The sequence below is a fragment of the Aplysia californica genome, unplaced genomic scaffold (assembly GCF_000002075.1).
Source record: "Aplysia californica isolate F4 #8 unplaced genomic scaffold, AplCal3.0 scaffold00577, whole genome shotgun sequence".
Classification (NCBI taxonomy): domain Eukaryota; kingdom Metazoa; phylum Mollusca; class Gastropoda; order Aplysiida; family Aplysiidae; genus Aplysia; species Aplysia californica.
In genome coordinates this window covers 58,935-86,434 of record NW_004797847.1, presented here as the reverse complement: position 1 = coordinate 86,434, position 27,500 = coordinate 58,935, and the positions used below count along the sequence as shown (strand labels likewise).

The window sequence follows — 27,500 nt, the reverse complement described above, 5'->3', positions numbered from 1 at the left end:
TAATTATATTTCTCAAATCAAACAATCTCAATCTAATCTCATTCATTAGAAGAGACAGAGAGAAAGCATTACATAAATTATCATAACTTATGAAATCAACGGGACATTGGATTATCCTCAAGGAATGTTCACTTTGAGAACTTGAGCATTATGACTAAAATATCCATGAGGGTGAACTATAGCACAAATGTACACCCTGTTTTAAGAATCTTCCATCATTCAACTGCAGACTTTCACCTGAGCGTTGGGTACGACGATAAATCCGAAGGACTGTGCCGAGACGCTTATGTCCCCTTTGTGAGGGCTCGGGTTCAAAGGAGGAAGCTCTGGGCCTTGCATTGTGAGTGTCTGACCATTTAGCTTGACCAATCTGAAAAGCAAGAATACAGCTCAATGTTATGATGAATTATGATAATTTTTTTAAGAGGGAGATTTTTTTTTTAGTAGAGGCTTTACGGTGATAGCAACTGCGTACGGTCAAATGAGCGCCAGAAGATTGGAGATGTTGCAAGAGAGTAACAAACATAAAAAAGAAGAAGGGGAGATAAGGACGATAGATGTTTGATTGGAAAGAAGAAGCAAACCACACTGGAGCACCCGCCAACCACCCACAATGAGGCAGAGACTCATAAGACACTTATTACTGAGACAATTCTACGCCCCGACTGGCACAGGTTAGACTATTTAGAAGGTGGGATGCTTCTGTTCTGCTACCCCGGAAGTTGAGATTGTTTTAGAAATCTATCAGGTCTGCTGAGGTAATAATATCGATTGTAAACAGCATAGAGCTTGTTGTTGAGAGGGAATTAATTGCTCCATACAAATGTTATTTATCTCTATCATTTCTCATTTATTTACTCTGCCAGTTAGGACCAACCTGGGCTGAGTGGGGATAAGCATCCCAAGAGACAATTATCATCATGCTTGATAAAAACCTTCCCCATTCGTAAATCGAACTCACATCTTCTGCAAGCGGCACCAAAGAGGCTAACCACTACGCCACAGATGCAAGTCGAATCCCCTATCAATTCACTTTGCCTTCACCTAAAAATTTCAATGACTCAGTACCAACTTCCATTAAATTGAAGTAAATTCATTGGACCGTGCATCTACACCCCATTATTTCTATATATCTCTTTACATAAAACTGTGGGATTGCCAGAATTTCTTCAGTTTGCACTTTTCATTCCCCCTGGGTTTTAAGCACCCCGCATAATTTAGCAAAATTTGACAATTTTTAAAATAATTTCTTATTATTTTCCTTTATCACTCTTTGCTAAAAATTAACAGAATCGCGTAATTTCACATTTTTGGGCTCTTTTTGCATAAAAACTGCAGGGACAGCTTTTTGTCACTGTCCAAGACGTCCACTTGTCAAAGGCAACCATTTTTCTCTCCTCCACAGTGGGAGACCGCCTCGGACAATTTCAACTGAATATATAACAGAGTGGATATGTTTCATTTTCACTCCTGTCCTTACATGTACATAATCAATGTATGGTTGAGAAAGTTCTTTTTTTACTTTTAGTTTTAGTAAGAGTTTTACAGCAATAAGATCATATAAGTGATGAAGAAAAGATTATGTGTTACAAGAGAGTAACATACATCTTCTTTGTGTGGTTGAATTGGTTTTCTTGTTAATGTGAAACTTTCAATCTTGTGTGGATGAAATAATTACGCTCAGTAATCATACGAACGATGTAAAGCGCTCAGAGCCTATACTCGTATGGGATAGAGCACTATATAAAAGCAACCCATTATCATTATTACTTGGAGAGAGGTCCAGCACCATCCCCAGGGCTCAGCAGGAAAAGGTCAAGACTCTGTCCTTCAAACTGGTCCAAAGTAAGTGTGACATTAGAGTCTCGCAGGTTCAGATAGTACAAAACAACAGCTCCTTGAGGATAGTTGTAACTGTGGAGAAATGAACACATCATCAAAAGACGTCTCTTAAACCCCCACCACCCATCCCTCTTTATCAGAGACTCAAGGAACACTTTTTTTTAAAAAATATAGGTGTTTTTAAGCCCCCGTCAACATAATTTGGATTATTTAGGGAACGTTGTACTCAAATAAGTATGATACATTTCTTATTTTATTTAAGAGTTTTACAGCACTTGAAACACAAAAAGGTCATATAAGTGCCGAAGATTAGAGGTGTTACAAGAGAGTAACAAATACAAACAAGAAGGAGGGGAGATAAAGATGATAGTTGTTTGATAGGAAAGAAGAAGCAAACCACAACAGAGCACCCGCCAACCACCCACAAGTATAATACAAACAGAAAGGCTTTTCACTGTGCACACAAAACACATGATCTCAACACTGGGAAGGTTTTCTTATCCAGTGTCTGAGTTTCTCTACCTTTCTGCAGAAAGACAGAATTCCGCACATTCTGTCTCTGTCTCTCTCCCTCTCCCTCTCCCTCTCTCTCTCTCTCTCTCTCTCTCTCTCTCTCTCTCTCTCTCTCTCTCTCCCTCCCTCCCTCCCTCATTCACTCTCAATCATTCACTCACTCTCAATCATTCACTCACTCTCAATCATTCACTCACTCTCCATCTCTTTTCCTTACTCTCTCTCTCTCTCTCTCTCTCCCCCTCTCTCTCTCTTACTCTCTCACACACACATAAACTACTCACAAGTCTCTCCTAACGCAGTGGGCGTACACGCGTAGATGGCTGATGGACGGCTCAAACGTGGCATTCAGGACAGGCCCCAGGATGAGCCTCTTGTAAAGCAAGGACAGGTAGTAATCCTGCAACAGCACAGCACAGTACAGCTACTTTTCATCATCGTCATCATTGCCTCTCTCTCCCTGCACCAGGGTATAGGCAAACACCTTCCACCTTTCTCTATCCTGGGCTAGCCTCTTGATGTTATTCCAAGTCTTCCTACTTTTGTGTACATCGATTTCTGTGATTCTTACAGCTACTTTTACACAACTTATATTAATCTTTAAAACAGTCTCTTCTTTACAATTATCGTATTAGAAAGTTGAATCTCGCCCTGTATCAATACCATTCTTGAAAATGAGATGGGTTACTTATGCCCCCTCCCTCCCTAATTTCCCCTTTTAGTTTTAGTAGAGGTTTTACGGCGCTCACAACTGCATAAGGTCATATCAGCGCCAGAAGACTAGAAGCGTTACAAGAGAGTAACAAACACAACAAAACAAAAAAAAAAGGGGAGAATAGGACGATAGATGCTTGATAGGAAGGAAGAAGCAAACCGCACAAGAGCACTCGCCAACCACCCACTAATTGCCCGTAACCCCTTTTTAGAATCAGAGAAATCAAAGAAAAGGGCAACAACAGTGACCACTACATCGGTCTATTTTTACATTTTCACAAACAAACACATACATTTTCTAATGTGGATAGAATAGATTAGAAGGGAAAGTAAGTACAAAGAAAAACTGATGCTACCTCTACATCATGGAGAATGAGGCTCATGACTGGCACTCTAGCAGCCAGAAGAAGTCCCCTGTTGTTGGACAAATCAAACAATTTGCCTCTCCCGCATTCATTCACTGTGGTCTTTAGTTTTAGTAGAGGTTTTACGGTGCTCGCAACTGCATAAGGTCATATCAGCGCCAGAAGATTAGAGGTGTTACAAGAGAGTAACAAAAACATAAAAAAGAAGAAGGGGAGATAAGGACGATAGATGCTTGATAGGAAAGAAGAAGCAAACCACACCAGAGCACCCGCCAACCACCCACTCTCTGTGGTCTGTTCTACAGTAGCAGAAATAAAACAATAGCAAACACAGATGACACAAAATGAGAACAATATAACATACCACATTAGTATTTTTTAAAAATAGATAAATAAATAAATCCTTGACAACAAAAGAAAAAGAAAGCAAATGAGAGGCAGCGTGGTGGAATCAGCCTCTAGTCAATTTTTGGCCATGTAGAGTTACTGTTATCATCTTAAAGCTCATTCACTTGTCTTTATTTGGATGAAAAAAATATACATTTATCTTGAATACAAGTCAAGATATTTGCGAAAGAAGGAGGTGGGGGTCACCTGTTTTCAGAGGTAAAATTAGTGAGAAAAGGGCCGTCAACGATTAGTTATTTCCTTAGCTTAAGAGTCAATGATTACTGAAAATTTACATTTTTGTGCCTTTCATCAACGCTTTTCAGAAAAATCCACACAGAAATGAGTTTTCAAATGGGCATGAAAGGGGTTGAGCCAAAAAACAAAAATTTGATAAAAATTCACAAACCTGCGGAAAAAAGCAAGTTTCTTCACTTTGATTATTTTGACGAGAACCTGATTCCACCACGCTGCCTCACAAATAAAATGCAGTCGAACCTGCTCTAATGGCCACCTGTCCAAGACAATCACCTGTCCAAACAACTATTGGCACCTCCGCCCCCCCACCCTTACCTTTTCAAAATGGTCGCTTTTAAGAACAAGGAGGCTATCCCGAAAACCACTATTGTGAGAAAATCGAAAGTAAAGTAGTTGCCCCTTGTTCAGTTTCTTTAAAAGACAAGGAGAGTTTTCTCTATAACCAAACAAATATATACACATCAATGAAACCAAACTTCTCCTATAGGTAGAGCAATGCCCACTTTTGGTGTCGTTCAAGATTTCTGGAAACCCCGAAATCTGGGTTAGCCCGCTTGTCCTTAAAAGCGACCAAATATTATAATTACCCTGTCCAAGACATGCATTTATCTAAGACAACCAGTTTTTTCTTCAACAACGGGTGGCAGTCTGAGACAATTTCCACCGAAGATGACTTACTGGGTTCGGATCTAAGTCAACAGACAGCAGCGCATAGTTTCCACGATAAAAAGTCTGCCTGAAGACAGCAGTGACACCCGCTTGGGCACAGAGGCCGAGCTTGTCCAGCCACCTGAGAGAGGAAATTTTATGTCGATGTAAAATACACTGCATGCCCTGAGATGTGTAAGAGCCTGATCTATAAGAACAACTCTGAAAACAAACACAAGACATTACATGTAATTATTCCCTTTTGATTAGCAAAACCATGACGTAAAAGAAAAACCCTGAAGACAAACAGCACTTTTTAAAAGTTTTAGTAGGGGTTTTACGGCGCTCGCAACTGAAAAAGGTCATATGGGCGCCAGAAGATTAGAGGTGTTACACGAGTGTAACAAACATGAAAAAGAAGAAGGGGAGATAAGGACGATAGATGTTTGATAGGAAAGAAGAAGCAAACCACACCAGAGCACCCGCCAACCACCCACTAAGCACCACTTTTCAGACAAGATAGGATTTGAAAAGATATTATAAGATAAGACTCGATGAGGTGAGACGAGATGAGATGAAATGAGACCAGACCAGACCAGACAAGACAAGACAAGAGGCAAGACAATACTTTTTTGTTCCTGTGGAAAATTTTAAGTGAATGCACTGAGATGTGTAAGAGCATGACCTAAAAGAACAACCCCGAAAACAAACACCACTTTTGAGCGAATATAAAAATACACTGCATCTCCTCAGAATCAGAAGAGACTACGTCAATTTGGGCCAAAATGTAAAAAATAGCATAATGGAGGTATTTCAATGATATTCCATCATGTCTGAAAATTTTTTTGAAATCACCTCCTGGGCCAGCTTGTGCCAGTTCTCTTTCTCTCATAAAGTGCGCCATAAATTCACCTCAAAGTCCTGTTGCACCGTCTCTTCATACTTCTACAGGGTTTTTTTACCCCCCCTCCTCTCCCCCTGCAAAAAAAATGAATCCTAGTAGCAAACTAAGAAAACCACAAAAAGTTTGTATATCAAGAAGACAAATACAACAACAACAAAAACGCGTTTGCCACTCACATAAAGCCGGCCACAAACCGGTCCGAGATCCCTGGCGCACCACCTCCATAGCAGGATGAGGTTTCTGTGAGCCGCAAGGGCAGCACGGGCGGGGACTGGCCGGTGAGGTTCAAGGCCGTCTGCAACTCTGTCTTCATCCCGTCCAGCACCTTAGGGTCCATAAACTGTTCTACGGTTGCCGTCCTTCCATCCAGGTAATAGCTGGTGAGAGGAAAGAGGGGAAAAAAACAATATAAACTAGAGAATATACAACGCTTTCCACTGATCTCACTTGGATGACAAGAACATAATAGTAAAAAACAATAGCGAGATTGTGTTTTCTATCAGGATTTAGAACGACTCTAGGCAAAAATATTTCCATGATCAATTGCAAAAAGACGCAAATCTGGAAAAAAGAATACTAAAAAGCCCAAATGATTCTGAAAGGTGAAAACGGAAGTGGACCCTGACACTACTGACAGCAGTTTCCACACACAATATTTTGCATCTCCTTCTTCTTTTTGCACCCCTGCTAGAGCCTAGGGAGTAACATATTTTCTCTCACAGTGCAGTTGATTTTAAGTACATGGTCATTTTATCTACATAGAATACAGAGTCATCCCTAGCTAGTCATGCAGCCACATTCCATTTTTGAAGATACTCTTCATTTATACTGACTAGAGTGGCTTTTCAAGAGATGCACATTCAATACATTTGACAGTCTGGACAAGCCAGGAATTTCCTTCATGGAGGGGCAAAAATTTGATTTTTTTAAAACCCATAATAATAATAATAATAATAATAATAATAATAATAATAATAATAATAATAATAATAATAATAATAATAATAATAATAATAATAATAATAATAATAAATGATAAATGACATTTATATAGCGCTCAACCCCGAATAAAGTACACAGGCTCTGAGCGCTTTACAATATAGTACAACATACAACAGTAACATGAAACGTTGTGTTCTGACTAAAGAAAATTATTCCAAATATTCATCTTATTAATTTAAAAACAGAAACGACTTCAGCTGACATTTGAATGAATCAAAAGATTTGATTTGATTTGATTTAATACTCACTGGTGCCAGCTGGCTGCATCCACAACTTTGTTACCTCCATCCTTCAGAAATCTAAAGAAATAGGAGAGAAAATTGTGAACAATCATTTTGTCTTTAAGTTTTAGTAAGAGTTTTACGCTACTTGCAACACAATAAGGTCGTATAAGAGCCAGAGGTTAGAGGTGTTACAAGAGAGTATCAAACACACAAAAAAAAGAAGGGGAGATAGAGACGACATGACAGAATTTTATAGGAAAGAAGGAGCAAACCACACCAGAGCACCCGCCAACAACCTACATCATTTGGTCTAAAACAATTGTCTGGAAGAGGAGGGGGTGGGGTGTTAAAGACAGGGAGCTTAGAGTTAGAGATTATCCTTAACAACCCAAGAAGAATATATTTATTTTGCCTTACATGACGCGCACACAAGGAAACTTCCCCTTCATTTTTGAACTTCAGACTCACATAGCTGTGGTGAGTAGATGAATAAGTCATAGCTTCACCCAGTGTGCAGTTGTTTGCCGAACTGCTCAATTTGACATGTGATCTATCTTCTCGTTAGGGTCTAGTAATAAATTTTCCAAAAACAGAAGTGTATTGATTGCCAACAAAAACTATACCTGTTATACTTTATGACAAACCTTCTACAGAAATGGATAAATTCAAGAACATTGGCATTTAATTTTCATGTCAGAGACCCCCTTTTCCCTTCCTTTCCCACCTTTACTTTATGTATCAAAAAGAAAAAAGAAAACATTTTTCCAATAGCAGCAGAGGTGACAATACAGTATAATGAGAAATAACAACCAAATTTCACAGGGACATGAGGTGAGGCAAATACCAGAGGCTAAGTGTGACAAAGCTGGAGGAAATGGTCAGGGTCAGACAAGCATGATGATGACTGGCAGTTTAGGGAGAGAGTTTTGGTTTTAGTAGAGGTTTTTCGGCCCTCACAACTGCATAAGGTCATATGAGCGCCAGAAGATTAGAGGTGTTACAAGAGAGTAACAAACAAAAAAAAGAAGGAAGGGAGATAGAGAGGATAGATGTTTGATAGGAAAGAAGGACCAAACCACACCAGAGCACCCGCCAACTACCCACTTAGAGAGAGAGAAAGTAAGTTAATCCAATTGTAGTCAGTATAGAGTTTACTTTTGATCCAGTTGGTTTATTTTTAGGAAATTTTACGTCACTTGTAACACAAAGAGGCCATAAAGCGCTAAAGGTTAATGAGTAACATACAATAATAAAAAGAAGGAGAAATAAGGAACACAGATATTTTGTTTTAGTAAATGTTTAACGGCACTAGCAACACAATAAGATCATATAAGTGCCGAAGATTAGAGGTGTTACAAGAGAATAACAAACACAAAAAAAAAAGGAGGGGAGATAAAGACATTAGATGTTTGATAGGAAAGAAGAAGCAAACCACACCAGAGCACCCACCAACCAACCTCTGACAGATATTTGATAGAGAAGTAGGAGAAAACCACAACAGAGCACCTGTCAACCATTCACAGATCATGTGAGCTGGAATACTGGAAAGAGGTGAAAGGAGCAGACAACACAAAATATAATTTAACAAAATTTGATCATTTATAGCATAATTTCCGATTATTTCCTTCATCATTCTTTGTTAAATTTTAAAATTAACAGAATCGCATAATTTCACATTTTTGGGCTCAATTTGCATAATTTCAAAATTTTTCTTGTATATAACGACGTGGACAGTTTTAAAGAGTTGATGTTTACTGGGTGGGGGCTGGAGAGTAAGCATGTTGTGTGTAATAGGTTTAACTAATTTGTGCATTAGATTGAGCCATGTATGGGTTGAGAGTGTGTGTGTGTGGGGGGGGGGGGGGGGTTGAGAGTGTGTGTGTGTGTGTGTGGGTGGGTTGAGAGTGCGTGCGTGTGTGCGTGTGTTCGTTGGGTGTGTGTGTGGGTGTGTGTGTGTGTGTGTGTGTGTGTGTGTGTGTGTGTGTGTGTGTGTGTGTGTATACTAGTGAGTGTGTGTCTGTGTGTGTGTGTGTGTGTGTGTGTGTGTGTTGGTGTGTGTGTATACATGTGAGTCTGTGTGTGTGTGTGTGTGTGTGTGTGTGTATGTGTCTGAGAGAGAGAAAGAGAGAGATGGACAGAAAGGGAAAGAGAGATATATACAGGCAGACAGACAGAGAAAAGAACATATTTCTTCATGCACTATGCCATCGAAGAAAAATCTTGATGAAAGATAGGTGTAGTTTCATTTGTAGAAAACCAAAACTGATCATTCTCCAACTCAAAATTGACTACTATTTGACAGCGCTACAGAAAACATTCACTAAAGAGCCATTTTAAACAATAAATCACAAAAGCTCAGGGACAAAAAAAAAAGATTCCCGAAGGTCAGGAGCACTTAACAGCTTATCCATCCTAATGATCAGACAATTCTTACTGGGGTTAGAGGCTGGAAAAGCATAAACGGCACGCAGGGGCAAAATTGGGAATGCCGATGTAACTTGTAGTTACACCATTTTACAGTTACAGAACAATCTAACAAAGCAATCGTGCACAGTCATGACTTGAACGGAGGTATGAAGTTCGGTACTGAGAAAGAGTAAAATTCACTAAAAAGAAAACCATCTTTCAACAAGAACATCCTTTTCAAACTTTTGGTAATGTTACTGGTGGCTTTCTCAAATTATGTATATATTTAAGAAATAGAAAGGGGAAACATACTAATGTTTCCCTCTGTTTTCACTAGATGCCATAACTTGGAAGGATAAAGGCCGATCAGATAAGGAGCCAAAAACAGTTTGCATTTATGCGAAATAGCTGATCTAAGACCTATTTAAAACAAAAGCCTTACATTTTCGACCCATGCTACCAAAGTGCACATTTGTCCTAGTTCACTCTTTCAACCCCATCGGACACTGGGAACGTCCAGTGGTAATAACCTTGTTCCCAATCGGACGCTGGGAGCGTCCAATACTAGAGACAACTGTTTCGTATTATTAAGTACTAGTTTTTTCTTGTTTTTCTGAACTATTCCCGAATCAAGTTTTTTAGTAATGACTAATATCAGCCTTTGTTTCCGCTGTTTAGAAGTTGGAGGCAAGCTTTTGGGGTTATAATGAGACAGTGAACCAGGTTTAGGTGACTGTAGAAAAAAACTCCGGGAAACGGTGGAAAAAGCTTTAAAGAGTTTAAAGAGTTAATAAACCTAAAATAAACCTCACCGTAGAAAATGATCACAAAAAAATCGTTTTTGTTCATAATGATCATTAATGTATTATATAAACATATGTGCAATAGTACTTCGTAAATTAAGTTTATCAATATCAAAACTCGCTTATGAATATATAGATTGTGATGGATAGAAAACGGATTTGTCAGCTTTACTCATGGGTGAAATATAATCAGCAGTTAACAAACCATTTTTCAAAATGTCCTAAGATCGCACTTCCAATTCAAGGGTTGTAAAATAATGCAAAATAAGCCAGGTGAACAAAAAAGCCATTGGTTATACGGGTCAGGACAGGGTCTCGGAAGAAAGACTTACTCCAGAAGTAGAAGCCTGGAGGAGTAGGAGTGAAGGCCAGTCACGTCCGGCCCATAGATTTTACTGTTCTTGTACAGGTCAAACTCCGAGGTCAATCGCTTGAGCTCAGCAAAGTCTTTAACTAACGTGTCCCCCGGGATGCTAAAATTGAAGTTTCTCTTGTAAAAGTTTGGTTCTTATTGGGAGAGGAAGAAACAGAGAAAACAGAGAGAGAACATTAAGCTAAACCTCAGAGGGGGGAAAATAAGGAGGCAAATAAACCTCAACACAGAGGACACCTTCACCAAAACACCACAATTCTGTAAGGTGTCATGAAAATAGCCATATCTGACAGCAACAAAAATAGTAAGTGCAAGTGAACACAGCCTGTTAAGTGGACCAAGGAGCCAATCACCCTCCTCCAGATGGGAATAAATTTAGTTTTTTTAGTTTTTTAAAGCGACTAACAACCCCCCCCCCCCAATCCTCCTCCCAAGCACCCCAGCCCCATCCCCCCTCCCCCTCTTGCCTCCACCGCCCCAACACCTTCCTGTCAAGCCATCTCATCCCCACCCTCCTCTCTCTCTAGCCACCTAATCCTCTCTTGCCAACCCCCTCCTGTCTCCCCCCTCCCCCCCTTCTTCCACAACAACCTCCCCTCCAGTCTCCTCATCCCACCCTCCTCTCTAACCACCCCCTCCCTACCCTCCCCTCTAGTCACCTCATCCCACCCTCCCCTTTAGCCCACCCCACCCCCGCCCACCAGAATTCTCTTCTCTAGCAACTCCCTCCGCAACACCATCCTCTGCAGCCATCTCATTCCAACCCTCCTCCCTAACCACCCCCTCCCCACCCTACCCTTTAGCCATCTCATCCCCCCCTCCCTCTTAGCCACCACCAGCCAATCCTTTTCGAACAAAGCACTCAGTGGCCAAGACTGATTATGCCTGGCTCTCCAGTCAGGAACCAAATGGAGAAAACTCTGTGTACTATGGTGAAGACACAGAAAGTACTGGGCCAGTAACAATATAGCACTGAGCATACAACATATAGCTACCTAAATGGTAGCGGATAGTATCAAAGGGTATAAAAAGAGACCCAATTGTCAAACGTATCTTATTCATAGGTTGGTAACATTAAACTCAACTATATCCGAGTTTCTAGAGTCCAAACAAAGAAAACATCGTCCAAAAAGATCAGGCACATCTTTCAGTTTGTTAAACTGGTTGCTTTCATCTTTAAGCTGAGTGTGGTGCTAAAAACAACCCAAATGAAGACCATGCAATTAACCCATAACTTCCATAAATTAGCTCTGTTAAGTACTGGAGCAGCCATCACACAATCTCAAATAAACAAGAAGTTTTATCCTTCCTCTTAACAAACTGTGTTCAGCGTCATCCGGATCCAAGTCATTTAAGATGAACAGAAGGAACAAAAGGCTTTTCAGGCCCACATAACATGCTGCGTCCAACAACAGTGTTCCTCAAGTCATGCAGGAGGCCTTGCACATGGTCGCTTTTAAAGACAAGTGGGCTAACCCATATTTTGGGGGGTTTCCAGAAATCTTGACCTACACCAAAAGTAGGGATTGCCCTACCTGTATATGAGAAGTTTGGTTTCATTGGTGTGTATATTTGTTTGGTTATGGAGAAAACTCTCCTTGTATTTTAAAGTTTTAAAGAAACTGAACAAGGGGCAAAAACTTTACCTTCGATTTTCTCAAAAGAGCATTTTTCGGGATAGCCCCCTTGCGTTTAAAAGCGACCACATATACTCACTGGTCCATATATTTACGAGCACCGACGTGTCGGGATATGCTGGTCACCTCGGGCCCAAAGACAGAGCTTTGGCTGTACTGAGGGAACTTTGCCAGCGTGTCTCTCAACAGCTGCAGGTCTTTCGCGAGAGTCTCAGGAGCAATGCTCAGGTTGAAGTTGTGCTTGAAAGAATTTGGCTCTTAAATGGAAACAAATCCATCCAAAACAGCTGGTCATGTGGCCAGAAAATAATGCTGCTGGTAAAAAAACTACACAACAAAAAGATATACCACAGACTGAAGAATTAAACCAAGAAGCTTTCCCAATGTTCTTTTTTATGGCAACAGAAGTTATCCTTGAATGAATTTGGCTATTGGGAGAAAACAAACAAAAGCGAAGCAAAGTGAAAGTGGCTAAATATATATATTTTTGTAAAAGACCAAGCTTTTGTTAAGAAGTTAAACAAAACTACCAATCGTCAGTTTTACTTAGGTTGCTTCTCAAATATCATACATTATTATGTCAACCTTAAACTTTCCAGAGCAACTTTGCAGCTTAAGATTGGCTAGCAATTGTGTCATGACGTGGTGGAATCAAGCGCTCATCAATTTTTGGGCAAGTGGAGTTATTGGTACTATCTGAAAGCCTATTTATTAATTGCTTTGCTTTACGTGAAAAAAATAACCATCTATCTTGAATAGAAGTCAAGATATTTGCGATAGAAGGGAGTGAGGTCGCTTGATTTCAATAGTAAAATTTGCAAGAAAATGGCCGCCAAGGTTTGGTAACTCTAATAACGAAAAAGTCCTTGAAAACTGAAAAATGACATAATGTATGCCTAATCAATGTTTTACAGTAAAATTCACATGGAAATGTGTTTTTGTATGGACATAAAAGGGATAGAGTAAAAACAAAACAAAAATTTTTAATGCCAAACGGGCAGAAAAATGCCTGTTTCTCCAGTTTCGTTATTTTGACGAGCGCCTGATTTCACCACGATGCCTCACATATATACATATTAAAACAGCGACTAAATTTCAACCCACTGCATATTATTTTAGTTTGACGAAAATAAAAGAGCTTACCATTGCCGAGTTGAAAAGCAGGGATAGAGACATTTCTTTCTGCAGAGTATTTGAGTAACAGCTCTGCATTGCTGGGGTCCCACAGACCCTCTTGCCACCTATGCCACTTGAACAGGTTGAAGTCAAACATGAGATCCCAGCCCACTTTTTGCGCAAATGTTGTGATGGAATCCCACTGTTTCCCTGTAAGTGCCAGGAAAGTGAGATAGAAAAATTATAGACTGCATGCTTCTGCTCACAGTGAGTCGAGTTAAAGCAAAAATAAAGGTAACATTTGAACACCTATACGATAAAAGATTAAAAATGATGAAACAGTATAGGTTTAATGCCCCTATCAACACTGTTAGGTTATTTAAGAGGTGGGACCTCCGAATTTAACGTCCATCTCCGAAAGGACTGAGCCAAGTGGGAAATTCGTGTAAAATGACTTTCGCAAGGACATAATATTGGACAGATCTGGGGCTTTACTTTAACCCCCCCCCGAACCCACAATCTCGTGATTTCAAGTCCCGTAGCCTAACCATTAGGCTACCGATGCAACCACACCTATATGAGGGGAGTTCAATAAGTCTTTACCCTAATTAAAAAGGTACAGTTGTAAAATGATGAAACTCAAAGAATGTGATTTCAATCTTTCCGGAATGCACTGCACATGGTTTTGAAAAATTCCAATGAGCTCTTTGAAATGGAGAGTGATTTTTGCGAAGGTAGTTCTTGAATACGAGGGAAGCTGTGAAAAAAGCTTCTCCAGCTTCGCTACAATGCTTCAGTGCATGCAGTGGTGAAGGCAACTCAGAATAAATCCAAACAGTGTGGTAATGAAATCCTCCTCCAAGAAGCCTATTTACTAACTTTTACCAAATCTTTAAAAAATTCTCAAAGGGCAGTGTTTCCATACTGAAGAAGATCTGCAAAGGAGGAATGGTTTGAGCCCAGTCCAGTGGGCAAAAAGAAAAGTTTTTTCTCTTCATAACAGCTTACTCTAAATACATAAGATTAAACAATACTAAAACTTATCCATTTACCAGTCATAGTATAGTTTGTACTATCATGCAGCTTCGAGAACCCAGCATCCCACAAAAGTCCAGCGTCAAGCATGAAGAAGTCATCCTTATCAGTGATATCAGGAGAACTGGCAGAGTCATCTTTTTTTGAATAAGGATCAAAGGTAAGAAAGTCAGCCGCGGTACCGCCCAGGCGCAGATTAGCTGGGCTGAGGGCAGCAGCTAAATTCTGAAGTTTCTGGGAGCTGAAAGAAAAATATAAAAGAGACAAAATGCAAGGGCCGACGATTTTACTAATACTCAAAGTGGTGGCCGACAAAAGAACAGAAATATAGGGCGGGGAATAAGAAATTCTCAAGAGTTAGACGGTGAGACAAACTGACAGAAAGAGAGATAAATATACAGCAAGCATGTATCTTAGGACTCGCCAAGAATGTGTCGTGTGGCGTCAGTCATGGAAATTTGTGAAATCGTTTGTTCACTTGAAGGGAGAAAAATGCAAAGAAAAAAGCAAGACAAACAGGAATTTATCACATACATAATTGACCTTTCAAAACTAAAGATCTCAGACTTTACCACAATTCAGTCCTCCTTTTATAGTCAAAATAATAATTTTTAAAAAAAGAATTAAAGAGAAAGCAGAAAGAAAAAGTAAGGAAAAGCGGACATAAAGGAAAGGGGACATATAGTGAGAAAGAAGGAAAGAAAAAGATTAGGGTCGCATGAGCAGAAAGAGAAAAAAAAAAGGTTTTATTCGAGAAAATCAACTTCAAATAATAATATCACAAGATTGAACAAGTAATTCACTTTACTAACAGCTACCCACCCATTATGTCATTGCCATTCTTCTACTACAGATAGCAGAGCTAACTTTTGTTTTCATGTATTTTCCAACAATAACAAACATAAAAGATCTTTTTCTCGCAAACTTTATTAATTATATATATATATAATTCATAATTAGGCCCTACCATAAAAAAGAGAATTATATAATAATCAAATAAAATACACTTTAATTCCATTGCAAAATGATCAAAGGCACTAAAATATTATGAACACCGACCTAAAGTCAAATCCTTTCCACTTCACCCTGATTATGCCAGAGTCGATGGTAAAACTCATGAAGTCATCACTGCACACGGCACCACTTGAGCCATTTGTGATCACTCTAACTTTGAATGTGTCTCCACTTTCCACATCTCGATGAACAGAGAATTTCCTCACAGTTTGATCAAAACCACCACATGCCACATGCACACACCACAAAGTAAACCCAGCCACAGTTACGAAGCGGACAAACATATTTGTTGGGTTTGCCACTTTTGTTGCACTTTCCAAAATGATTTCAGTCTGAGAAGTTCAATTCTCTAAACATTACAGTCACCACCTTGCAGACGAACTGACAGCTACCTTAACAACAGAAATAAAACAATGAAAGCATTGGGGGTGACAGCTGGAAGGGAGGATCTCCACAAGCCATGGGAATAGTGTACAAATAAAACAGAAAAGCACCAATGCTCAGCTACATTCACATTAACTTGACACCCCCCCCCCCCTCCTTTAAATTAAACAAAACGCAAAACTATAAGAAACCATAATAAATCACGAAACTGCACAGGACATGGAGAAAAGTGCAATAAACATTTTCAGTTTTGGCTCAATTTGAAATCACAAATGTACAGAAGGAAGATTTGGGGGCTCTCGTGGCCTAGAGGTTAAGGTGTTAGCCTCTCATTCAAAAGGTCCCGGGTTCGAATCTGGGTTGCGACCGAAAAATTTCCTTCTCTAAAATTGTCTCCTTTCACCTCCTTTCCTGCTCTCTAGCAATGTTCTGTTGTCTGCTTTCATTTCCACTTTCTGCCCCCACCCCCTCACCTCCTTTGCCCCTCCTCTGGGCTCCTGACTCTTTCTGCAGCCTTTCTACTGCTACCCCTAGGCTCCTTCTTACTGCTGTCTTTCTGCCACACCCCTGATCTTCTGGTAGGAAAGAACTACACCTAGCCTTCTCGGACAAGGGCGAAAAATCTCGGATGGCATGTGTGCAAGTTGCGCACGTTAAAGATCTCTTGGTGGTCTAAAATCGATAAGAGTAGGCTTCAGCCGCCACCCGGGCAAAATTCAAAATTTCCTACGAACTGAAAATATTAGGTGTGTCCCGCGCGCTCATATGACCTTATGCAGTTGCGAGCGCCGTAAAACACTTTACAAAAACAAAAAACAGAAGGAGATTTCTTTGAAAAGAATTTTTAGAAAAACCCAAGTGTGGTAAGAGTGGTGTTAATCCTCCAAGCGTTGCCAATATTTAGCTTCTTGTGGGTGTCAGGAGATACTATAAAATTTCATCATCATAGGTTGGAAAGTGCAAGAGAAAGGGCAAACTGAGAGAATAAAAGGCCATAAACCAATACATTTTTAGAAAGTAATCTAATGTAAGGAGAGCTCATTTATGAAGGAGCTGAAAAGCTCAGCGATATTACAAACAGGATAAACGAACCGCATAGTGACTTAAATCATGTCCAGTTAAATCGACCATGACATGGTCAAAAATGGCCAATTTAATGAGCCATAGCCACTAGGAAGGATTTTTTTAAAAACCCACATTATTATAAGCATTTTAGGATTTAAAGATAAAAGAAATAAACTCAGTCTTTTTCCAAAATTCCAAGCTCAACTTTACTTCTCCATTATACCAACAACAATGCTGGTCCTGAGCTGCCATTACTGTCATTGAACTGAAAGAATTTTCTATAGAATCAGCATTTTTGAAAATGGCCTTTCATTGAAACAGTTGTACTTTTCTCTGTGACTAGAAAATTGTGGATCCCAGAACAGTCACATTTCACGCTGCTTCCCTGACAAATCAAATTCACTACTACTACTGCCAGTGACGCAGACAGATTGTTAACTCTGTTGCTGATGGGATCCTTTCCACAGCTTCCAGCTATCACGCCCAGACTTGAGCAAAAAACTAAGAGTGGCCATACCCTGTATTGAAGTGAATCCACTCTGTGGTATTCCGAAATATACTGGAAGCGATGCACAAAGACAAAAATGTCATGGACGTCTCATATGCAGACTTGGAAACATTCAGATGAATGTTAAACTTCCACTTCATCGCAGAATTTTTTGACGGTACTATTACATCTGGTCTTCTACTCATAACATATCTTAAATCTGTGATTCTTGGTTTCAAAACGAAACTTGAAACTTGACGTCTTTGGGCCACAGGCAACCATTTTAAGTTTGAATCACCTTTCAAAAAATCTTCAGCCGTACAAACTATGATGATCATAGAGAGACCTAAGACCAAAATCTTTCTCCAAAAACGTTTGTGGTGATGCATTGTGATTCTTCAGCTCTTAGTGGCAAATTAATAGAATGCACAAATATATATACAACGCTTTAGAATTTAAATATCACAATGCACGTATCTGCACTACACTTCTAAAATTAATATCAACTTTGCCTCCCACCTCCCTTCTATGAACTTTGACTTTGACAACCTGATGACATTTCGGAGCTGAGGAGTAGAGAAAATGTGATAATTTTAGATTTGATTTGGCAAGACAATCTGATAAAAATCAATAATGATGAGAGTGTAGAAGATCATGGAAGAAATCAAAGTGATTGTGTAGACTTCCTTGTCATACATTTAGCCTTCAATTTTTATCATTTCTAAAGGCGATCCTATCTAATATTAAGATTTACTGACTGGGGCAAAGGTGTGCAGCAAAGTAAAGTGTGATGCTAGGGAAGATGGGTTAAATTTAATAAAAGCATGGGAAGAGACATAATTTTAATTACAGAAACTAAAGAAGAAATTTCAACTTAATTTATTTGTTGTGTCAATATTAACACGACATGAAATTATATAATAATAATAGAAATAGCATTAATTACTCAATGATTAAGACCAAGGCGAAAAAAAGATCCCATATAATATCTCCTGTCATGTAGGCCTTCTATCGTAATCAAATTTACAGTGGGACATTGTGATCTTTCTTGGGTTTTTTTAGAGTCAGAATTTTGTGAAACTTCCAGAATATAATATCTTTAAATAGGCCTACTAAAGCAGCAAATTATGTATTTGTAACACTTTTCTCCTGTCTTCAATGACTAATTTTTTTTTAAGTCTCTTAGCACAGAGTAAAGAATTTACTTTTATTTCCAAAAGAAAAAGTGAACAGCATGTGCAATAAAAATGACAAAATACAGAAAAGCAAGAATTCACACAATCTGCCAAATCAGGAGCCAGAAAGATATCACACTGTGGAGTGAAAAGACAAGATCTATTGTTATACTAGTGTTCCCATCTTCCTAAATTTATATATCAGCAGCCATTTTCCAGAATGTAGAGCTATATATTACAAAATTACAATTATAAAATTGAAGTTCTTTAATTAACCTGGCCACTACTAATAGTGCATTTTTGCCTTTTTGGAAAAGAAAAGTGTTCCATTCCTATTTCATACTTCTTTGCCTTTCAGCCCTGCATTAAACACCCTTACTTCCCGAGTCTTGACTATAGAGATATTAAAATAGTCTGCGGATATTTTAAAATATATACAAATTAAAAAGTAATTTCCACTTATAGTATAGGCTAGACACTCTCACTCTCGGCTCTATTTTAATAATCATGAAGTAAATCAATACTCAATGCACATATATATATATGAATTGTCAGAAAGTTAAGATTACTAGACTAACTAAGAAGTAGAAGGAGTAAGGGATATGTTGATAACATTAAATCACTCCATCTTTGTCCTTGCTTTTTTTTTTTAATGGCGGGCTCTATTTCTCCGAAAGCTCGGGAAAACAAACTTGAACTCTATTTCTCCGAACGGTTTCCGCTCTCGAAAATTTATTTACGAATGGAGTGGCCCAAGCGCGCGCGCGTGTGTGTGTGTGTGTGTGCAGTGTCCGTGCGTGTGTGTGGGGTGTTTATTTTTCTCGAAAACACTCGAAAACGCTAGGAAACACTAGGAAACACTCGAAAACACTCGAAAACACTAGGAATCACTCGAAATCACCTTTGTACCTTTGGATGAAATCATCATTTTAGTATCAGAAGGTAGCCTAGAATCAAAGATGCTAGAAGGGAGTGTATCTATATAGTGTATACAGACCCGGTAACCGGGAACAAAGTCACAAAGTATAAAGACCCGGTAGGGAAACTCTTTTGTGATTTCGGAAAATTTAAGCGCCCTCTTGGCTCAGGGTAGACCTAGGTTCTTCTAGATCTATGGCCTAGGTCTAGATCTAGACAGACAGACATAAATCATTGATCTAGTTTCGAGGCTAGCCGCTAAATGAAGATTGCGGATGTCTTTTCTATGAACGATTGTTTTTCCTCCGTTTTTGGAGTTGGAGGAATCACAATTTGAAAAAAAGAACAATGTCATAATTTCAATCGAGCAGTCACCCTCTCTCTCTCCTCTGTGTATCGTTCGCCTTCTCTTTTTCTTTGTTTGTCTCCGTCTTTCTTTTTCCCCACCTATTTCCCACTCTATCTTTCTCGTTCCCTCCTGCTAACAGGGGCATGTCATATATATACATTTTGCTAGCACCTCTCTCTCTCTCTCTCTCTCTCTCTCTCTCTCTCTCTCTCTGGGTGGCAAAGACAATTTCGTCATGGCCATGATACGAAAATCAAGGCTTTGGTAAGCGTCCGGGGGTAATGTATCAAAGGGATTTCCAGTGATTCCTAGTGTTTTCTAGTGTTTCCTAGTGTTTTCGAGAAAAATAAACACTGTGTGTGTGCGAGTGTGTGTGAGTGAGTAAGGTGTGAACAGGGGGGGGGGGGGGGGGGGCGAGGTCGGGGGGGTGTGGGGGGGGGGGGAATTTTTTTGAAGTATATTCAGTCAGACATCTGAAAATCTCTTGCTCAAGAAATTGAATTCGATGCAAAAAAATGCTTCTTTCCAGTCCTCGCAGAATGGCAGAATGAAAGATGACGCCGAACTCTCACAAATTTTTTTTTAATCTTGAGAATGGAAGCCGTTCGGAGAAATGGAGGTCAAGTTTATTATTCCCGAGCGTTTGGAGAAATAGTCACTTCGTTTAAAAATGGGGAGGGGGGGGTGGGGGGGAGACAAAGTGAGTGATAATGAAGAATAAAATAAAGAGAAAATTTAATACATTATCAGATTATTCGGACTCGAGTCCGAATATGAAAAAAATGTTATTCGGACTCTATGATTCTTGTCCAGCATGACATCACTTCCGACTTCCTGTGACTCGTGAATCCGGCTTCCTGTCCTGCCTCACTCGTGACTCGCCTCAGGCTGGGTAGAGACCGGGATCACTTTGGGCAAAAAGGCGTTTTGTGCAGGAGCCGAGTTTTAATCTTATGATGAATTTGAGGCCGGCCTGAAAAGTTATAACGCTTCTAATAAATGTTTATTTCAAGAGGTCATCAGAAGCAATTAAAGATGGCTCGTTAGCATGTGTCGGGGTCGGATGGGCGGCCTGCACACGTGTGGCTGTGTGCATGTCGGGGAGGGTGGTGGGGGGCACTATCGGTCTGGGCTTTGAACGTCGCATAAGCGTCGGTCTTTTTCCCCCTGGCAACTTATCATTATTACAATAATAAGCTAGTCTTGACGTAGATCTATGTAATGAATACGTAATGAATTGTGCGCTGGTCTATGGAATCAAAAGTTGCCGTATGCTCAGCTCTACACAGCAACACAACTTTTTCTTGGTAAACAATCGATATGACACAGGCTTGTGTATTTGAAAGAATCGGTCTTTTTTTTTTTTTTTACACAGCTCATAATATGCCAGGTGGTCTGCTAATCTTCAATTTTACCTTTTTCTACAACAATGAAAGTGGGAAACGTGGGGGGGGGGGGCGTATCAATGAGGCGGCGGGCATTGGATCGGCAGATAAGGTGTGGGGAAAACTAGAAAATGGCGGAAAATTGGAAGCACTGAACGTTAGACCTATAGAACGAAGACACTTCCTTTTTTCCGGACCCGAGTCCGAATAACATTTTTTCATATTCGGACTCGAGTCCGAATAAGAATTTGTTTTATTCGGACTCGAGTCCGAATATGAAAATATGTTATTCGGACTCGAGTCCGAATAACATTATACATGGGTGGCTTTAGTCTTTAGCCGACGGAGTGTAAAGTAAAGGCACTTTCTCATCTAAATTAGCCAAAGAAAAATCCTGGAGCCTGCCTCCTCCTCGAAACATTCAACCGGCACACCAACTCAACAAAGTGCAATTGCAACATAATAGATCTATAATAACTAGATCTAGAGATCTAGATCTAGATCTAGATCTATAACCTAACACTAGATCTAGATCTAGAATCTAGATCTATAGTATAGTCTATAGTCTAACTATAGATAGTCTCTAGATCTAGATCTAGATATATCTAGATCTAGAACTAGTTACACCCACACACAGTGCCCTGACTAGAATCTAGTTCTACTGAGAGTCCTGACAAGTGAACAGAAGAGAAATGAAATTATAATTTTATTATTTCACACACAGCACACGAAAATTATGATGCAAGTGTAACTTGTAACGTCTAGAAGTCTAGAGTCTCAGAGTCGAGCAGATCTAGATATCTAGATATATAGATTCTAGATCTAGATCTAGATCTAGATATAGATCTAATTATGTTTAAGGAAGGTTACGCTGATAAATTTCGAATACGTTATAATAAACATCAGCTATCTCTAAGTCATGTGGGGGGCGTCAACACTCTTCACTCTGCTGTACTGTAGCAAGTCACAAGCCTCTGACTCTTTCTTGAGTGTTTCGAGTGTTGTTTGTTTACCCCGGCCCGGAAACAGGAAAAAGGAGAAGGTCAAAGTTCGATTGAAAAGATTCAGCCAAAGAGGTTATATTATTATCATTAGAACTCGCAGCAGTGACGTCACATGTCAGACATGGCGGGCCCTTTTACCCTCATCGGTACCCCCATTTACATGATCTGAACATACTGAGTCCCCATCCTTCTCTCCACGAGCTCTAGTATTATTATGTATATTAAACGCCACCATGCCCCCATATTTTAATGTCAGAGAAAGCTGGTAGATTTTCTCATAAGATCGCCGAGGCGCTTTTCCCTTTCGTCAACCCGCAGCCACCTCCCGAATCGTCAGCCACCCCCAACCTTGGACACGGGTCAAACTTCCATCTATTTATAGGTAGTTAAATCTACCGGAACATGTATTAGGCGAAGTGATGTGCAATGATAGTCGCAATAGAGAGATTGTTTTGGTCTCTCTTTACTCATCTGCACCACACGAATTTAATTGATGTTTTTCCCTAGATCTAGTTGTAATCTAATTGCAGGTTGCAGATTTAAGAAATTGCCGAGAGAGAGAGAGAGAGAGAGAGAGAGAGAGAGAGAGAGAGAGAGAGAGAGAGAGAGAGAGAGAGAGAGAGAGAGAGAGAGAGAGAGAGAGAGAGAAGGGGGAGGAGTAGATCTTGCGAGAACTTTCGGGCAAAACAAAATGGTGACCCGCGTAGTTCGGTCGATTCGAAAAGTGAAAGAGCCATAGCATCATTGTAGAAGATCAAATTAGCTTACTTTTATGCTATAACGTCATTTTCTTCTTTGCTTTTGTCAATTTGATCATCCCCACCGATAGAAAGCATTTCGAAATTAGGAAAAACAGGTCTTGTTTCACACTGGGTGAGAATAGCCAACGCTGGCAAGTCTCACCCGGGGTGAGAGGTCAATCGTAGGGTTTTTATTCTCACCCCGGGCGAGGATAGCCACTTCCTTACTTAAATGATTAGGTGATTAAACTTGATCTCTTATTGACAATATAAAAGTCAATTTAAGCATCATTTCGTTAGAAAACAATGTGTTAGCTTTGCTAACTTCATAGACTTTGTGTTAAACAACACTTTTAACAAAACGAATCCTTACAAGCCTAGGCTTGGCCTTTGTAATCTCGAAGGTTTAGAAGTAGAAGAAGAAGAGTCTACTACTAGAGTCTAGTCCAATTAATTATTTAATCTCTGGAATGTACTGGATAACAACAGAAATCTGCTAACCACAGAAATCTACAACCTGCCACTAGATTACAACTCTAGATCTAGATTCGAGATTTTAGCAAAGGCAGAGTCCAGGGAAAAACTTCAAGAAATTCTCGTGGTGATGAGTAAAGAGAGACCAAAACAATCTCAATAAATAATATATCGCGACTATCACGGCACATCACTTCACCTATACATGTTCCGGTAACTACCTATAAATAGATGGAAGTTTGACCCGTGCAAGGAGTTTAGAACTTTTAATCTCCTTGGACCCGTGTCAAAGGTTGGGGGTGGCTGACGATTGGGAGGTGGCTGCGGGTTGACGAAAGGGAAAAGCGCTGCGGCGAAAAGCGTGCGAGCTCACGAAACTCCCGGGGGGGAATGTCTGCGCGTCAACCGACGGTCAACCGCTGACCTGCTCCCTTATCAGCGCGCACCTGGTGCGGGAAGTGTGGCTCGTTGTTCCATTGTTAGAGGCCATTTAAAAGCTTGAAATATGTTGGTTTGAAGGTGAATGCTTGCGTGTGACCAAGGCCCATACAACCAGACGGTTTTAGAACACTAATCTAAGTCTCACCCCCGAAAAGCCTTTTTTTCATCACGAGGGTGATAAAATCCCAATCCTCTTTGATCCTCCACACTTAATTAAGAATTAGAAACAATTTGTTGATCTACCACAATTTATGTAGGCCTACTCATCATGATGATACTGCGAGCTGGGCAGTTATTGAAAATTTCTCTGAAAAAGACAGTGCCTTAGGTTTATTCAGGGTGGCACCCAAGTTAACCAACTGTGTGTCACGTTTTGGACGACAAAGCGTTTGTTTGGCTGTGCAAAAAAAGCAAAAGCAAATAAATTGGGACACTACATAAATATGTATCTCTGAATTAATCCTTTGTCTGACATCGCTATATCTGATTTCTGTAAAGACTGATGATCCTTTCAACGTTTTCATTTGGTCACTTGTGTCATTCTCTGTCGAATATCGTAACCCAGTAACCCAGCAGACACTTCTGTGGTTGAAAGATAATTCATGAAGTTTGGTCCAGAAGACAAAACGAAAGTTACAAAAGCATTAATATGAGTCAGTGAGAGGATCCACAACATCACTGCTTTGCAAGGTCCTGTGGCAGACATTGTGAGCTGCAATGGAGGATTACTTACAGTGATATCAAAATGAACTTGAATATCTGTTCTCAGTCACCATGAGAGGAAAAGGTGGACATATCTTGACAATCCAGACCCCCCCCCCCCCCCACACACACACAACAGTTACTTTTTCGTTTGAAGAGACAGATAATGGCCGACAAAATTATGATCGCATCGCCTTCAAGCAGTTGCAGGTATGTAGCGGATAGCTTTTTAATAAATCAAAGTCTAACGAGTAAGAATTTCAGTCAAACAATAGTTGCAATTCCGGTAGACCTTGATAAAAAAACACAGATACCTTGTTAATTTTGTTAAATTTTGCAATACATTAAAGATGCAATGCACTTAAAAATGAAATTTCTGACGTAAGTTTTAACACTTTTGAAGACGATGTAGTCTGCAAGGACTGTACAGGGATATTGGAAGATTTCTCATCTTTCCATGCAAAGCACCTGACCCTCATCAGCCAGAAACAATTTGAACATTGTCGTCACGGTGGCTTGAAAAAGCCAGTTTTAAACTTGTGGAATTTGTTTGTTTGTTTGAAGCTGCTTTTTTTAAAAACGCATTTTAAATCTTTGGTGAACAGAGTAACAGTCGCACAGAAGACAGAATCTAAAGCTAAAAATGCCCCAGGAGAAAAATGTAATTGAAAACAAAGGTGATTCCTGCAAATGCAACGCAGTGGACCATAAGTCAGTGTATTTATTAACGTCAGACTGCACGATGATCTTTACTGTGCTGTCAAAAATTCGTTGCGCAACCTGTCCTCAAACATCTCTTTAACGGGTGAATCAATTTAACCTAAACTTTGCACAGCAGTTTGTATCAATTTAGCTTAACGTATTCATATTATTTTTCCACAACAATTGAGGCTATATTTTAAAACGTATCTTCATGAATTTATATAAAATACTAAAATGGGGCCAACTGGTCACCCCACAGCTCGTGTTATAGTCGTGTTATATAGTACCACTGCGTGTGTTGTGGGAGCTCATTAATGCGCAGAGCGACGCGCGCAGTCGCTGACCTCGATTCTCCGACGATGCACTAAGGCCGAAGAAGGATTGCACCGTCTCGGTATTTACGGTCTCTGGTATAGTGTATGTTTCTATATTTAGCTCACATTCCAGGAACTGGTCACTGGTGTTTGGCCAGTGTTTGCAAGTTAGGCTACTGCCAGGCCACATACGAAGCGATTAATTCAGTCCGCCAACTTGTCAAGATAATGACTCGAATGTTTGGTCATCTTTTTCTGTATGTTTGTTGAAGAAAAACAGATAACATGAGTACCATTGAAGTTAAGCTTCTCCGTGGGGATATTACGGGCGTCAAGGTAGGTCGTCGTACGTGTACGTGTGTTGCGCATAACAAAAATGGTGTCAAATTGTAAGTGAAACAAAACCGGACTAGATTCTAGAATCTAGATCTAGTGTCTAGATTAGATCTAGATTTCTAGATCTAGATTCTAGATCTAAATCTGGATCTAATGATAATGTTATTGCTATACGTGTAAAAAGACGCATTGTAACAGAATTATGTCGGGACGTTGAAATTTAATTTTTGAAGGTAATTGGTAATTTTTTACTTTCACTCCCGCACACAGCTGCTTCAGGGGTCAAACTGACTGTCCTGTTTGCTGCAGATCACACATAAAGCCACTAAAACTAAAACTGTCGCAAATCAATTATTTTCATGACAACTTCAAATCTTTAAGGACAACTCTTTGGACTCCATGATAGATGCAGATATTTTTCTATAAATATAAAGTTAGGGAAATGAATTAGAATCCTTAACGAGCTTATGATACCAAAAATTAAAGACTCAAAATCATGCATCTGTCGCACTGTTCCTGCGGTCCCATTTTTCTTTCCTTCTTTATCTTAATGTAAGAAAATAATGCGAGGCTCGAACACAAACATGAAACGGTCAAACTAATTACGCTGCTGTAGAGGTTTCAAGTATATGTCCTTCGAGGTGCACTTGAGACAAAATATAATTTAAAAAAGAGTAAAGGGATAAAGGTAAAGTCGGTAAAATACCAATTCCTTCTCCCCCCTCCACAGAAGCAGCTAGCTATGCTATTTTTAGCACACTGCTTGACAAGCATACCCAATGATTATAAAATACCATGATAATGCAATGGGGCGAAAAGTGTGCGTGGGCATGAAACGCCGGGGAGAGAGGCAGCATGTCAACTGCTGACCGGCTTCCTTATCAGCGCACATCTGGTGCGGATAGTGCAGCTCATTGTTCTATTGTTAGATTCCATTAAAAAACTTAAAATATATGTATGTTGGTTTGAAAGTGATCCAGGCTTGTGTGTGACCAAGGCCCATACAGCCAGACAGTTTTAAGAAAAGGAAGTCTCACACCTGAAAAGTTTTTTTTTTTCGTCATGAAGGTGATAAAATCACAGTCCTCTTTGATCTTCCACACTTGATCAAGAATGTTAGAAACAATTGTTTTGATCGACCACAATTTCTAAGACAATGCCTTAGGTTTACTCAGGGTGGCACTCAAGTTATACCTAGAAACATTTGTGAGGCATCATGGTGAAATCAGGCGCTTTCAAAATAATGAAATCAAAGAAATTGTCACTTTTCCACGGGCATGGCAATTTGAATCGAATTTTCATTTTTTTGTTCAACGCCTTTAATGTATGTAGCCTACATTTTAAAATGAATTTCTACGTGGATTTTACTGATAAATGTTGCTTAAAGGTACAAGAAATATAAATTTTAAGTTTCCAAGGACTGTCAGGCTTTTGAAGTCACCCCGCTTAAGCGGCTATTTTCTCGCTAATTTTACCTCTTAAATCAGGTGACCCACCTCTTTCACTCGCAAACATCTCAACTTTTATTCAAGATAGTTAGGTACTTTTTCCACTAAAAGCAAAACGAACGAACAGTCTTTTCGATTATATCAATAATTCCACATACCCCAAAATTGACGAGTGCCTGATTTCACAGCATCCTGACACATCTGTATGTCAAGTTTTGGAAGTAATAATAATAATAATAGATAGCATTTGTATAGCGCATATCCTACCCCAGCAGACCATAGAACACTCCGAAACATTCTCAGCTTCCCGGGAAGCATACAGTACAAGCAGCCGA

General features: G+C 39.7%; 2 protein-coding genes across 13 annotated transcripts in view; one reads left to right on the top strand and one right to left on the bottom strand.

Annotated features, from left to right (window-relative positions):
• LOC101864175 (heparanase) overlaps positions 1–22,052 on the bottom strand; it is a 23,324-nt gene extending 1,272 nt beyond the window's left edge. For 2 of the 11 annotated variants that reach the window (XM_013087346.2, XM_013087351.2), the window contains exons 1-11: positions 21,894–22,050; positions 17,208–17,743; positions 14,245–14,468; positions 13,220–13,402; positions 12,156–12,333; positions 6,882–6,932; positions 5,808–6,008; positions 4,758–4,869; positions 2,640–2,755; positions 1,771–1,914; positions 1–370 (exon numbers count right to left, since the gene is read on the bottom strand). The exon at positions 1–370 is cut by the window's left edge. In XM_013087346.2, the coding sequence (XP_012942800.1) occupies positions 220–370; positions 1,771–1,914; positions 2,640–2,755; positions 4,758–4,869; positions 5,808–6,008; positions 6,882–6,932; positions 12,156–12,333; positions 13,220–13,402; positions 14,245–14,468; positions 17,208–17,566 (1,719 nt within the window). In that variant the 5' untranslated portion in view covers positions 17,567–17,743; positions 21,894–22,050 and the 3' untranslated portion in view covers positions 1–219. Of the gene's footprint in view, positions 371–1,770; positions 1,915–2,639; positions 2,756–4,757; positions 4,870–5,807; positions 6,009–6,881; positions 6,933–10,398; positions 10,574–12,155; positions 12,334–13,219; positions 13,403–14,244; positions 14,469–15,286; positions 15,634–17,207; positions 17,744–21,726; positions 21,832–21,874 lie in introns of those variants that run through there. The other 9 variants (XM_035972099.1, XM_035972096.1, XM_013087354.2 and 6 more) reach the window with 9 other exon arrangements.
• A 3,322-nt stretch (positions 22,053–25,374) lies between these two features.
• LOC101863771 (O-acetyl-ADP-ribose deacetylase) overlaps positions 25,375–27,500 on the top strand; it is a gene marked incomplete in the record, with an annotated part of 18,023 nt that continues 15,897 nt past the window's right edge. Inside the window, 1 exon segment of one of the 2 annotated variants that reach the window (XM_005107111.3) lies at positions 25,375–25,477. Coding sequence is in view for 1 of the 2 variants with exons in the window: in XM_005107110.3 (XP_005107167.2) it covers positions 25,667–25,717 (51 nt within the window). 2 annotated transcript variants of the gene reach the window in all.